Raw genomic sequence first — 15,272 nt, forward strand, 5'->3', positions numbered from 1 at the left:
GTGCGATCTTCTCTTCTTTTGTAGAGGGATCAGTGCACTTCTGTGCGGTCTTGCCGGCTTCAATAGCTTCTCCACTCTGAATGATTGGGTACGACCTAGCTCCTAGTGTTACAGTGTCATTTCTGTAATCGATGACGGCTTTACTTGCCATCAAGTATTCTCTTCCTAATAAAATATCATAATTTTCGGAAAAGTTATGTATGTAGAACTTTTGTTCGGACGGACATGTTTTGTTCGCATTCCTCATTATACTCTTAGTTAAACGGACAGGTCCATTGATGGTATGGACCGTAAGGTTATCGTCTTTTATCTCGGAATCTGTATAATTTTCTTTCATGATGTTGATCGATGATCCCGAGTCAGCGATACACCTTAATATTCTTTTATTAATGGTAATGTTTATATAGGGTCCTCCTCGGTTTCTTCCGAGGCGGCTTGATGAAAATTTACGTCCATCTTCGTTTGGCCACTCTTGCTCTCCCTCCCTCTTTTAGTAGGTTGGTTGGGTCCACTCCCACTAGCTTGGTTTTGAGATATTTGCTGATTGAATGGATTCTGAGCCCTACCTTGATTCAAGGAATTTTTGAACTCATTGTATAATCCAGGATTTTGGGAATTTTTATTTTGATTTGTTCGATTAGTCTGACCTGTTCCAGATGAACTCTGAGTTTGATTGTGATAGTTAGTAGTATTATAATTTGGATAATAGTTTTCAACATTCTTTCGATTTGATTGAGACGATTTCGATTGATCTTTATTTGTACCTGAATCTGTTGTACTAGCTTCGTACAATCCTTCTTCTTGTGCTGCCTTCTTAAGATGAACATGAACATTCTGACAGGAAGTTTTCGAGTAATGACATCTTTAATTGTGTTGTTCAAAGCGTTTTTATAAATGACATTATTTTCTGGTATGTTTTCTAAGTTTAGCTTATTGTTTATTAATAATGCTTTTATCTCTAATTCTTCTATAAACTTACGAAGACTGCCGTTGAATCTGGTGGTGTATAGTTGTCGTAAGAGTTCTTCATATGGTGTGTGATTTTTGAACTCGTTGATCAGCGCCGTCTTCAGTTCGAGCCACGTGTTGGGTTGTATCATTTGCGATATGCGTTGTGCCTCTCCTGACAGTTGGATCTCGGTCGCTCCAAATAGGATCCTTTGTTGGCGAAGATCTTCAGTTGGATATAATCCGCATACATATTCGATTCGTTTGATAAATGAGCTTAGCTGTCCAGATGAACCGTCATAGGCAGGTATTTGTCTGATCGACAGCAGTGCCTGGTTCAAGTGGATTTCGCTCAATGATAGTGGTGGTAACGCCATGTTGTTGGTGTTGATTGGGTTTTGTTTTGTTTTCAGTACTTTTTAACTTTATTTTGGTTCACTTGTAAGTGTTTTGGTTCTGTATTTAGTGTTTCACTGTTCTTGGTGGATCACTATCTCCGCTTACTTCAGTTCACTTAATTTTAGTTTTGCAAATCGTATGTGCTCGTAACACATAGGTTCTTTGGCGGATTTCACAATTTTATTAACGATTCCGGGATTACGTGATCACAGTAATTAGAAATTACACAAGCTGACCATTACCGAAATATAGGAGTTAATTTTAAATGAAATCCTACCGACTGCGCCAGTTAAATATCCGCAGCTCGATTTTAAGTTTTTTAAAAAAGACTTATTTTACAACTTAAATATCTTTATGTCACAAGATTTAAATGAATTCCCCGACTTGACTTTGGGTTTGCTTGTCTCAAACGGAACTGATCTCTCTGCTGCTGGCTAGTTTCCATGAGCCCTTCTCTTGGAACTCCCGACTCTGGCTTCGGGCGTTGCTTTCCTCGGCTGCATCTTCGTGTCGGTGGCGTACGTGCATGGATCGATATTTGGGGATGCGTCGGCTTTGATGAAAGGCATCCACTGCTGGCGATCGGTGTTGCATTACATGACGGAGCTAGGAATGTGATACTCCTTGGTTTTATGTCTAGCTTTGATTGGTCCTCACGAGTGGCGTGATTCTAAAGAATCGATTTCTCGAGAGTGGCGTGATTCTAATGTTGATGAAACAATGTGGTCCATTGTTTATATTATGGGGGGCCCTAGCTTGGAGTATGGGAAGAAACAGTTATTGATTCTTGAGTGGGGTCCTGTTACTTGTGTGGATGGGGTGGATGAATTGTTCATAAACATAATGTGTATGGGATGTGGGGAATTATGGATATGTCACTATATGTAAATATATGTAATTCTTTCCGGTCATTGATTGTATTTATAATCCTATTAAATTAGTGGTTTAAGTTAGTGGAAGGCGCGGCTAAGAGGCAACGGTACAGCAACTGGAATTTCCAAGCAACTCCACTCAACGAAAAGAAGGCGAGCGAAAGAGAATTAGAAGATCACGCGATGCGTCGCTCCCAATGCGAAAACCGAACGCATCGCTGTATGCGTGGGCATGTGTGTGCAGTTGCGGTTTTTGGCTGTGCATGTTAGAGCTCTATGTAAAGCCTCTGTAAGCAATAGCAACGCAATAATGAGCATAAGTATAGATTCTTGAGCGTTGAAGTGAAATGATGAACAGAAGAGAGGAAAAGTAAAATAAGCGGCTAATTTCTCCACCATTTGTATTGCAAAAATGTTTTTCGAGGTTTTTAACGAGCCCGATTTGTAAAGACCTCACCTAGGCCACATTTGCCCTATATGTCATGTATATTCTCGATTTATAATGAATCTCAACAATAAAATGGCGACCTTTTTGCATATTTTATGTGGTTCTTTTTATCCTTCAATCAGCATGGAAGCTCAATTGTAAACTCTGGATTAAAATTGAACAATAATAAAAATGTGTTCGTGTAACCTCTTGGGGCGTGCACCTCTTGGCAATTTGAGTGAAAATGTTGTGGGGGGGGGTTCTTCAATTAACAACAAATTTGGAACGCGGAACATTAACAAAGGAATTGTGTAACGAACATAATCAGATTACTTGCCGTCGGGGCAAGCCATCTGAAACAGAAACTGAACGATGGTGCGAGTGGGACGGCCAGTCATGCGGTCCTTCAGCAAATATGGCAGCGGAGTGGCGCCAAGTGGCGGATGTCCAGGTGGGCCCAGTCGACGCACGGCACGGAGGCGGGGCCACGTCCGCGGTTGCTGATGTCAAAGGTCTCGTTCGGCATGATCAGCTCCTTGAAGTAGCGCCACAGGGGCAGACGCCAAACGCGATCCCCCGTAAGGGCACCGGCATTCTCGAACTGCTTGTAGACGAAGTTCGAATTGCTGAAAATCCCGGCTGCTGCTCCGCCCAGCGCTGGGCAGACGGCGTAGCCCACTGTAGCAATGTCCACGACCATGCGCGGCTTGTAGATCGTCTGGGCGTAGAGCAAGGGATCGGCCATGGCCATCACACCAGCCTTGCTGACGTCCACGAAGCCGACAGTTTTGCCATTGAGGAGGGACACCACGTCGCCAGGCTTGGCCGCCATTCCGGAGGGCATGTTCTCGCACAGCGGCAGAAGTGCCGTAATGTTTAGGGCAGCGATAGGGCGGCGGCGGCTCGGATGACGCCCACGCAGGCGGCTGCACCGGACATGCAGCCGCGTTACATGGACAAGCAGTCCTTGGGGCGGAGCCAGAGGCCCCCGCTGTTGAATGTGATGCCCTTGCCCGCAGTAGGCGATTTCCAAGATGATCGGCGGCTCGCAGCTGCCCTTGGCCACCATCAAGAAGCAGTCCATGCTGCGTACCTCCACGGATACCCCGCAGGGGCACAGGGCATCCACCGTTGACTGGGCGAAGATTGTGGGCGTCATCTGATTGGCCGGCGTATCGGCCAGGCGACGGGCCAGGTTCTGCGATTCGGCCTTGAACAGGCCCCGCATCCAGGCATCCGAGTCGGGAGAGTCGTACAGCTCCAGTTTGGGAATGAGTGTGCGGTCCCGACGGCGCTTGTTGGTGTTGTAGCGCCAGACGGCCAAGGCGCTCCCTCGGCCGCCTGCTCCACATACTCCATCGACTCCACGAAGACATCTGTGCAGCCCTGCAGTTGAAGGGAACGAGCCCCCACGCCGGCAGCGACGCGAGCGTTCTCCATTCCCTCGTCGATCATCTCCAGGTCGTTGAAGCCGGCCCCCTCCTGTCCCACGCCGACCACGGCCACCGCACGGAACTCCGCATCCACGTTCATGAAGACACGGCCTTTTCCCAGCTGGCCACTCAGGCCCGTCTCGCGTATGAGATCAGTGATCTTACCCTGGACGCGATCGTCAAACTTCTCGCCGGATGGTGTCATCTTGGGCTGGCGGTCGCCCTCCTTGGCGTACACGCCCACCACAACGCCTTTGATCACCGAGTCACATTTCTCGGCGTAGTGCCGTCGCTGTTCCACATCTCTGCGTCTGGCCAGGAATGTGTGCTGGACACGCCTGCACAGGGCGTGCATCAAGCGTACAGACTTCATCGCTTAATGATAGTGACAGTCCCTCGCGACAGGTTACGAAAGTTCTCTTATTTTTCAGACAGTTCCAGACAAATTTTGCTTTTTTTTGCGAATAAAAAAAATGTAAATCTAAAAAATAGAGAGAATAGATGTGCTTCCAACAGCTGATTCGAAAGGAATGAGATATCCCAAGGCTCAAACTCTGGCAGGGAAACATTGCCAACGCCTGCTGAGATTCGAGGAATTTATGAATTTCCGAACAAAACGAAGAATAGGTCTCCGAAGAATAGGTCTCAAATCGAGGGAAGTATTCCACAGACATACATTTATATTTCGCGTAATCAAAAGAAACAAAAGATTTATCCCTCATCGGAATCGGATTGATTTGTCGGCTTGAGGCTGCCAAAGACCTTGGCCGGTATGGCCTTTTGTTCGAAGCGCAGTTTCTTCATGATGAGGCCCTCGTCATCGGTTTTGGTTGTGGCCTGGCCTGCCTCGTCCTGGTCTCCACTAGGCTGCTGCGGGTCCTCCTCCTCATCGTCGTCGTCGTCCTCGCTGTCGCCAAAATCAATCTCATCCGGATTGACAACTGTATTTTCCTTGCTCTTGGCCCCGCACTGGGTCTCGCCGCGCACAAACATGATATTGGAGGCAGCCTTCTCGGCGGGCTTCTGCTTGGCCTCGGCCGCCGCCTGGCGGGCCTTCTCCTCGAGCAGCCGCATGGCATCCGGTCCGGAGCCAGCACCAGCATCGGCAGCCACACCATTCGTGTTCGTGTTGACAAACTGGGCAGCCATCATGTTGACCTGAGTGTTGTAGGTGGCCTGAATGGAACGCTTGATCCGCAGCATTTCACGCATCGTATCCTCGTTGCCATGACGCACCTCGAACTCCTTCCAGGTCTGCCAGAAGTCCGCCGTGATGCGGGGATCGCACACCTGTTGGGACAAAGCAGAAGAGAGCTTAGAATATTGACGATCCAACGGTTAAATGTCGACTCACCTGTGAGCAATGGGCGTAGATGGCCCTGGCTCGATCCACCTCGCCCAGCTTTGTCTCCAGCTCGGCGAATTTGACGCACATGTGGCGCATATGCTGCTCGGGCAGAGCCTCGATGGCCTTCTCGTAGATCTCCCTGGTGCGTGGCAGGCCGAACATCTCCTCTTCCTTGACGGCGGACGTGGCGCGATCGTAGACGGACATGGCATGCCGGGCCAGGCCGTGCTCCTCCTCCAGCTTCGCGTAGAGCAGGTAAAAGTACTTGGCATGCTCAGCGGGACACTGATCCAGGCACTGTTCGAAGAGGTCGCGCGCCCGCTCCAGCTTTGTGCCCCCGTAGCGCGCGAGGAACTTGCTTAGATACGAGTTCCAGATGTCGTACACATTCGGCCACTTAAACAGGGCAATGCCCTTCTCGTAGGCCCGATAGGCCTCCTCGAAGTAGTTGTGCTCTTCGAGGAACATGCCATAGTTGATGATCACCTGCGGCGTGCAGATCTTCAGGTCGATGATGCGCTCGTAGACGGCCTTGCAGGTCTTGAAGGTGCCAAAGGACTCCTCCAGAACGGCGTACATGGACCACACCTTCAGGGATCTGTGGAGGCGCGACTGCACTGTCTCCGAGTCGTCGTGATACGCCACCTTCCGCTTGGGCATGGCCGTGGCACGTTGCATCAGCCTGAGGGCTGCCTCGAACTGCTGCTGACGCAGCTCCATCTCCGCCCACTCGCACCACACGGCGGCCAGATCCTCCACCTTGACGTACTCCACCTCGGTGCCCCGCTCGAAGACCACGCGGGCGTCCTCCACCTGGCCATTGGACTCGTAGAACTTGGCAAACTCCACCCAGAGGGTGTGCTGCTTTCCCACCGCCAGCTTGGGCTGGACTGTCTGCACGGCCTCGGTGTAGGTGTTGATGATCTCCGTGGGCTTGTCCTCGTACAGGTTGACCCGCTTGTGCCACTCGTGAACGTTGTGCGGATTCTGGCGCAGCAGGACACAGTTCAGCAGCTGCAGACGCCTCTCCATGAGGTATTCGAAGCGCGACAGGCGCAGCTCCACATCGATGTCGTACTCCTCGGTGGCCCCTTCGTTCTTGGCCACCTCCTTCATGCGCTTGTTCAACGACAGCTCCTCGAACTGCGCAAAGCTGGCCTCGCAAAAGGGCTCTGCTGCCCCAACAAAGGCCAAAAGACCGATGACCAGGGGGGGCAAGGAGACAATAGAAGCCAAAAGATTGACAAAGGCGAGTGAATTCCGTAAATGTATCTAAACGATATTGCGGTTCACATTTTTCACTTTCGCACAATTAACTCAACTAATTGACATTTGAAAATACATGCGGTGAAAGGAAGTACATATGTACACAAGTATGTACATGTGGGTCCGTAAAGGACAACAGCAGGAGATAATTATAAGTGCAGGAATTTTAATTCAACCTTCAACCTCAGCCTTTGCATGGCTCTAGAGCTCGAAAGTGATTTACAAAAGAAGCACTTAAGTCGGAAACATAAACATTCATTCCCCACCTCTTCACACCACTTGACCAGAAACAACAGCAAAAACAAAAATCACAATTATAAAGGGAGTCAGGGCGCGGCATACACTGTCAAAAAAACAATATACGAGAATAAATAATTAAACCCATTTTCATATACGTTTCGCCCGATATTATTCTCTAAATTGAAAGAAAACAAGAGGCATATATTTCCATTAGCTTTGAACTGAAAACCTTTTAAGATAAGCCGAAGTTGACTTTTTCGGCATTTTTCGTTATTTTTATAGTCCTGTTTGCCTTTAGTATTTTCTCTTATAAGAAAGATGATTCTTGGTAAAAGTTTATCCCCTTATGTAAAGTGCCCTGTAGCTTTGGGGGAATTCACTCGGGGAATAGGATAGCTTCTCGGCAGACCAAAATTCAGGTACATCTGTGCGTCTTAACAGCACTGGGGGTGGAAGAAAAAGAAAAATAAAAAACTTCGCCCCGCCCACTTCCGCCCCCACAAAGAATTAAAATCTGTGGCATCCACAATTTCGACGATACGAGAAAACCAAAAACGCAGAATCGTAGAAGATGACTATATCTTCTAGAGTGCAAAATCTCAACCAGATCGTATAATTATTATAGCCAGAATCAAGAAAACAATTTCATTCTTTCTCGCTCTGTGTCTCTCTAACACACAGGTTTCATGGTTGGTTTTGCCAATTGCAAAATATGAGTTCAAGGATCTCAGAACCTATAAGAGCCAGAGTAACCAAATTTGGTATCCACACTCCTGTGATATCGGACCTTGACCGTTTCGTGTCCAAATTTCGCCACACCCCCGTCCGCCCCCGCAAAGGACGAAAATCTGGGGCATCCACAAATCTCAGAGACTATTAAAGCTAGAGTAACCAAATTTGGTATCCGCACTTCTGTTAGATATATCTCAGAATTTCGCCCCACCCCCTTCCGCCCCACAAAGGACGAAAATCTGTTGCATCCACAATATTGCACATTCGAGAAAACTAAAAACGCAGAATCATAGATAACGCCATATCTATCAGACTGCTGAATCTGGATCAGATCGGATCATTTTTATACCCAAAAGGAACAAATCAATTTGCACTGGCTACGCAGCGCCCGACGTCACGCTCAGACTGATTTTCTGTCTCTCTCGCACGCACTCTTTGTCGTGTCGTTTAATATAAGCGGCGTCTGCCGGAGGAGAGCCATACTGACTAAGTATCGGGTATAACTGTAGAGTTGCGGTGTCCGCAGCAACTCACAACGTTCCCCCTCGTTTCCTTCTTATTTCATTCCCTAATCAAGCATTGGACTCCAGGGGGAGTCCTCTTAGTGACTTCTACCTGACCATGACGGATGTGGGTTTGATTGATCTAACTATTTTCAATGAGTTTTGGCTGCTATGTGAAGTGATACGGAAAACAGCGGAATTGGCTCTAAGGAGTTAACCGGTGGCCACATCTATCGTAGTTAAGCTCGAACTCATTTTTCTAACTAATTGTGTAGGATTCGCCCACGGAAGTCCGATATCAAACGCATAGGAAATGCAGGCTAGTCGATTAAATTTGGTACGCCTAACCACGGGTGATGGACAAGTGAGTGAGTCTTCTAAAAGCTAGTACTGATGTGCTTGGGAGGTCAACCACAGCAACCACCGACCCCCATCTGACTGACAACGCATTTCTGGATCACCTCTTAGGGCTCTCCGGAGCAAATGAGGATATGGGATCCCCGCAACCACGGCGATCAATATCTAGGTCCATTGGCACAGACTTGGCTCAAAGGCCAGATAAAGTTGGTCACATTATGAATAATTGGAAACTTCGGTTCAATGTTCTGATGGTCTAAATGTGGACAGCTTTATTTATCGAGTGGAGGCCCTGACCCATCAAACCCTTGACGGGAATTTCGCCCTGTTATGCGGAAACGCAAACACCTTGTTTGAAGGCAAAGCTTCCGACTTTTACTGGCGGTACCACAAGACCATTGGTGTGGTGCGATGGAAGGACCTTTGCATGGCTTTGAGAAAGCATTTCAGGGACCCTCGGACAGACGTTGATATTAGACAAATGATAAGAGACAGGAAACAAAAAGAAAAGGAGTCGTTTGAGGTATTTCTTGAATCTATCCAGAAGCTTACTGACCGACTAGATCAGCCGCTATCGGACAAGACCTTAATAGAAATTGTTCGACGAAATCTACGGCCGGAGATCCAGCACGAAATTTTGAATATTCCGATAAATTCGATCGAAACGTTGAGGGACATCTGCAGAAAAAGAGAATGTTTCTTGGAAGAGGTGCAACGTACGCACGGATATCAAAAGCTAGGACCTTTCAAAAAGCAAGTCGCGGAGCTCGTAGAGGAAGCGATCAGTGACGAGGCAACTGAATTTTCAGAGGGGGAAGCTAATGAGGAAATAGGGGCAATGGCGTTAGTATGCTGGAACTGTAGGAAAGAGGGACATAGATACCAGGACTGTGCAGCGAAGCGGAAGATATTTTGCTACGGTTGTGGTATCCCAAATACTTATAAACCGTAAGGGGAACCCATCAGACACTCGTCAGCTGACAGGTGTTCCACACCGAAAACCGACGAAGCAGGATTGGAAGCAGAGAATCGTACTGATGGACAGGGAAAGATGCCCGAATTGGCTCAGGTAGCGGAACCTTTGTACTGGCACAGAAGAATAGATAGTTTTAGAAACTTAGTTTTACCTATTAGGTCGCAGAAAATAAGAAGTGTCTCGAGAAGCACGAAGCGTCTTAAGGCATTTTGGGAAGCTTCAAAAGTCATAAACTCCATTAAGAAGAAACATGGGGACCAACGCCCGTACGCAAAAGTTAGAGTGTTTGAGGAATCTAGAGTGGGTTTGTTAGACACGGGTGCGGGGATGAGTTGTGTGGGAGGGCAACTAGCCAAGGATTTGATATGTAGCGGAAGACCTTTCAAGAAGATAATGTCAAGCGCAAGTACAGCAGATGGAAAAAGGCAACAGATAGTAGGCAAATTAAGGACTAACATGGAATTTAAGGGAGAATCCAAGGAGATAGAACAATTTAACATTCCCTCTCTAAGTCAAGACTTATACTTGGGGATAGATTTTTGGAAAATCTTCAACCTATTACCATTGCCGTTACAGATAGCAGGCATAGAGGCATCTCAGAATAAACACAACTTGTCACCTGCCCAAGAATTCGCTTTAAAAACAATAGTGGATCAGTTTCCTTCCTTTGCTGTTTCTGGTCTCGGTAAGACATCAATTCTGAGCCACGTGATAGATACGGGAAACGCTAAGCCCATCAAACAACGGCATTTTTCGGTTTCACCTGCCATAGAGAAGCTGATCTACGCGGAAGTAGACAGGATGATCAAGCTTGGGGTAATTGAGGAGTCGGAAAGCTCATGGGCCTCGCCTGTTGTCTTAGTCCAAAAACCAGGGAAAGTGAGACTTTGCTTGGACAGTAGAAAGGTGAATGCAGTAACTGAGTAAGATGCCTATCCGCTTCCCCACATTGATGGCAAGACGGCGTTCACTATACCAGGTAGACCCTTGTATCAATATAAGGTTATGCCATTCGGGCTGTGTAATGCGTCTCAAACGATGTCGAGACTGATGGATAAAGTCATTCCGTTTGCACTTCGCAACGAAGTATTCGTGTACTTGGATGATTTGCTCATAATCTCTGATATCTTTGCCTCACACATGAAAGTGCTGGAGACGGTTTCTTCGAAAATTCGAAAGGCTGGACTGACAATAAACATCGAAAAAAGTAATTTTTGCATGCAATCGGTTAAGTATCTCGGGCATGTAATAGGTGAAGGGGCATAAGGACCGATCCCAATAAGATTTCGGCCATTTCCAACTTCCCTTTGCCAAAAACATTGAGAGCACTGAGAAGCTTTTTAGGCATGGCTGGCAGGTATAGGAAGTTTATTCTCTGTTTTGCTTCAGTTTCAGCTCCATTACTGATCTGCTGAAACCAAAGCAGAAATTTGTCATGTCCAGTGAGGGAGAAAAAGCATTTGAGCGGCTGAAAGAATTGCTCTACAGTGCTCCTGTTTTGCTTAGCCCAGACTTCACTAAGCCATTTTACATCCATTTTTGCGATGCAAGCAAATCAGGAGTTGGAGGGGTGCTAGTTCAGAAGACGGACGAGGGAGAGGAATTACCCATCGCTTTTGTGTCAAAAAAATTAAATAGGGCACAGAGAAATTATACCGTTACGGAGCAGGAGTGCTTAGCTGCACTGGTCAGCATAAAGCGATTTAGGGCGTATGTCGAGGGCCACGAGTTTACGGTTATCACGGACCACGCATCATTAAAGTGGCTTATGTCACAAAGTGACCTGCACTCAAGATTAGCTAGATGGGCACTCAAACTCCAAGGCTTTCGATTTAAGATTGACCACAGAAAAGGGAAGTTAAATGTAGTAGCTGACGTTGTATCGAGAGTCCATGAAGATGACATAGCGGCTATGGATATGAACCAGGGTCTATTGGTAGATACAGATTCCCCACACTTTAAATCGGCAGATTATTTAGATCTAGTAGAGCGTGTAGAAGCCAATAGTTCGAAACTGCCAGATGTATAAGCTGTTGGTGGTTTGATCTATCGTCGAGCAGAACACTCAAAAGGGGATCTAGTGCATGATTCTTTTGCATGGAAGCTCTGGGTACCGAAAGAGATGATAAAGGAAGTGTTGGAAAGAGCACATGACCATCCCTTGGCCTCCCATGGAGGGATACATAAGACTTTGGAGCGTATCAGGCGCTATTATTATTGGCCGGGTCTGGGGAATGACGTGAAGACACACTTAAATGCCTGCAGTCAATGCAAAACAACAAAACCACCCAAAACCACATTAAGACCTCCTATTGGAATACCGGCGGAATCCCAGAGGTTTTTCGTCCTCCACCTGGCCATTGGACTCGTAGAACTTGGCAAACTCCACCCAGAGGGTGTGCTGCTTTCCCACCGCCAGCTTGGGCTGGACTGTCTGCACGGCCTCGGTGTAGGTGTTGATGATCTCCGTGGGCTTGTCCTCGTACAGGTTGACCCGCTTGTGCCACTCGTGAACGTTGTGCGGATTCTGGCGCAGCAGGACACAGTTCAGCAGCTGCAGACGCCTCTCCATGAGGTATTCGAAGCGCGACAGGCGCAGCTCCACATCGATGTCGTCCTCCTCGGTGGCCCCTTCGTTCTTGGCCACCTCCTTCATGCGCTTGTTCAACGACAGCTCCTCGAACTGCGCAAAGCTGGCCTCGCAAAAGGGCTCTGCTGCCCCAACAAAGGCCAAAAGACCGATGACCAGGGGGGCAAGGAGACAATAGAAGCCAAAAGATTGACAAAGGCGAGTGAATTCCGTAAATGTATCTAAACGATATTGCGGTTCACATTTTTCACTTTCGCACAATTAACTCAACTAATTGACATTTGAAAATACATGCGGTGAAAGGAAGTACATATGTACACAAGTATGTACATGTGGGTCCGTAAAGGACAACAGCAGGAGATAATTATAAGTGCAGGAATTTTAATTCAACCTTCAACCTCAGCCTTTGCATGGCTCTAGAGCTCGAAAGTGATTTACAAAAGAAGCACTTAAGTCGGAAACATAAACATTCATTCCCCACCTCTTCACACCACTTGACCAGAAACAACAGCAAAAACAAAAATCACAATTATAAAGGGAGTCAGGGCGCGGCATACACTGTCAAAAAAACAATATACGAGAATAAATAATTAAACCCATTTTCATATACGTTTCGCCCGATATTATTCTCTAAATTGAAAGAAAACAAGAGGCATATATTTCCATTAGCTTTGAACTGAAAACCTTTTAAGATAAGCCGAAGTTGACTTTTTCGGCATTTTTCGTTATTTTTATAGTCCTGTTTGCCTTTAGTATTTTCTCTTATAAGAAAGATGATTCTTGGTAAAAGTTTATCCCCTTATGTAAAGTGCCCTGTAGCTTTGGGGGAATTCACTCGGGGAATAGGATAGCTTCTCGGCAGACCAAAATTCAGGTACATCTGTGCGTCTTAACAGCACTGGGGTGGAAGAAAAAGAAAAATAAAAAACTTCGCCCCGCCCACTTCCGCCCCCACAAAGAATTAAAATCTGTGGCATCCACAATTTCGACGATACGAGAAAACCAAAAACGCAGAATCGTAGAAGATGACTATATCTTCTAGAGTGCAAAATCTCAACCAGATCGTATAATTATTATAGCCAGAATCAAGAAAACAATTTCATTCTTTCTCGCTCTGTGTCTCTCTAACACACAGGTTTCATGGTTGGTTTTGCCAATTGCAAAATATGAGTTCAAGGATCTCAGAACCTATAAGAGCCAGAGTAACCAAATTTGGTATCCACACTCCTGTGATATCGGACCTTGACCGTTTCGTGTCCAAATTTCGCCACACCCCGTCCGCCCCCGCAAAGGACGAAAATCTGGGGCATCCACAAATCTCAGAGACTATTAAAGCTAGAGTAACCAAATTTGGTATCCGCACTTCTGTTAGATATATCTCAGAATTTCGCCCCACCCCCTTCCGCCCCCACAAAGGACGAAAATCTGTTGCATCCACAATATTGCACATTCGAGAAAACTAAAAACGCAGAATCATAGATAATGCCATATCTATCAGACTGCTGAATCTGGATCAGATCGGATCATTTTTATACCCAAAAGGAACAAATCAATTTGCACTGGCTACGCAGCGCCCGACGTCACGCTCAGACTGATTTTCTGTCTCTCTCGCACGCACTCTTTGTCGTGTCGTTTAATATAAGCGGCGTCTGCCGGAGGAGAGCCATACTGACTAAGTATCGGGTATAACTGTAGAGTTGCGGTGTCCGCAGCAACTCACAACGTTCCCCCTCGTTTCCTTCTTATTTCATTCCCTAATCAAGCATTGGACTCCAGGGGGAGTCCTCTTAGTGACTTCTACCTGACCATGACGGATGTGGGTTTGATTGATCTAACTATTTTCAATGAGTTTTGGCTGCTATGTGAAGTGATACGGAAAACAGCGGAATTGGCTCTAAGGAGTTAACCGGTGGCCACATCTATCGTAGTTAAGCTCGAACTCATTTTTCTAACTAATTGTGTAGGATTCGCCCACGGAAGTCCGATATCAAACGCATAGGAAATGCAGGCTAGTCGATTAAATTTGGTACGCCTAACCACGGGTGATGGACAAGTGAGTGAGTCTTCTAAAAGCTAGTACTGATGTGCTTGGGAGGTCAAAATGAGGATGGCATGGATAACAGGCGGAGTGACTTTAGAAGTTGCCACTGTCCACTGTTCTTATGAGACAGAATGCCACGTGCATGAGGGTGACAGAATGGATCAAAAATTAGGCCGCCGCAGGGAGATAAAATATCGGAAATCAGTCAACTTTATGAGCTATCTTATCGAAAAAAAAATATATTTTTTGTTATCAATTATCAAATTTAAAACTATATCCTTACATCTTACATCTTTATTATCAAATTACTACTATCTACTTCATTAGCACAACATTGAGAATCGCGACGTCGGTTGTTTATCAACATGGGGTTAGATAGATCAGACGATGAAACGGAGGCTGCGCCTCCAAAGTGCACTTTATGTTTGAAGGAACTAGCTGAAGCGGATAAATATATGACAAAGTGCAACCATGAGTTTCACAAGTCCTGTATAAAGACCCATTTTATGGCAATAAACACTTGCCCAACTTGTCAAACTCAGTGCATCGCCACAAAGTCTTTTCAACCCGTTCAGTTACCTTCAAGAACGCGTTCGGGGCAGGGAACCTCAGAAGATGGGAATGCAAGGGCACAACTCAAAGATCAACCTTCAACAAGCTCGAGCAGCATGACCGCACAGATAAACGCAGCGGTTATGAAAATGCAAAACGAACTATTGTCACAGTTGACAGAGAAGATGGTAAACCTAATAACCACAAGCCTCGAATCTCACGTGGGTGCACCACAGCAACCACCGACCCCCCATCTGACTGACAACGCATTTCTGGATCACCTCTTAGGGCTCTCCGGAGCAAATGAGGATATGGGATCCCCGCAACCACGGCGATCAATATCTAGGTCCATTGGCACAGACTTGGCTCAAAGGCCAGATAAAGTTGGTCACATTATGAATAATTGGAAACTTCGGTTCAATGTTCTGATGGTCTAAATGTGGACAGCTTTATTTATCGAGTGGAGGCCCTGACCCATCAAACCCTTGACGGGAATTTCGCCCTGTTATGCGGAAACGCAAACACCTTGTTTGAAGGCAAAGCTTCCGACTTTTACTGGCGGTACCACAAGACCATTGGTGTGGTGCG

General features: G+C 46.6%; 1 protein-coding gene and 1 pseudogene across 1 annotated transcript; both read right to left on the reverse strand.

Annotated features, from left to right (window-relative positions):
- Positions 1-2,748: 2,748 nt before the first annotated feature.
- Positions 2,749-4,612, reverse strand: LOC117191062 (annotated as a pseudogene).
- A 117-nt stretch (positions 4,613-4,729) lies between these two features.
- On the reverse strand, positions 4,730-12,157 carry LOC117190136 (pre-mRNA-splicing factor syf1 homolog). The gene is made up of 3 exons (XM_033395218.1): positions 11,855-12,157; positions 5,434-6,699; positions 4,730-5,369 (listed from the first exon to the last, which is right to left on the reverse strand). The coding sequence occupies exons 1-3, from the start codon at positions 12,155-12,157 to the stop codon at positions 4,791-4,793; spliced, it is 2,148 nt and encodes a 715-aa protein (XP_033251109.1). The 3' UTR covers positions 4,730-4,790.
- Between the last annotated feature and the right edge of the window lie 3,115 nt (positions 12,158-15,272).

Source organism: Drosophila miranda (assembly GCF_003369915.1).
Source record: "Drosophila miranda strain MSH22 chromosome Y unlocalized genomic scaffold, D.miranda_PacBio2.1 Contig_Y1_pilon, whole genome shotgun sequence".
NCBI classification, from domain to species: domain Eukaryota; kingdom Metazoa; phylum Arthropoda; class Insecta; order Diptera; family Drosophilidae; genus Drosophila; species Drosophila miranda.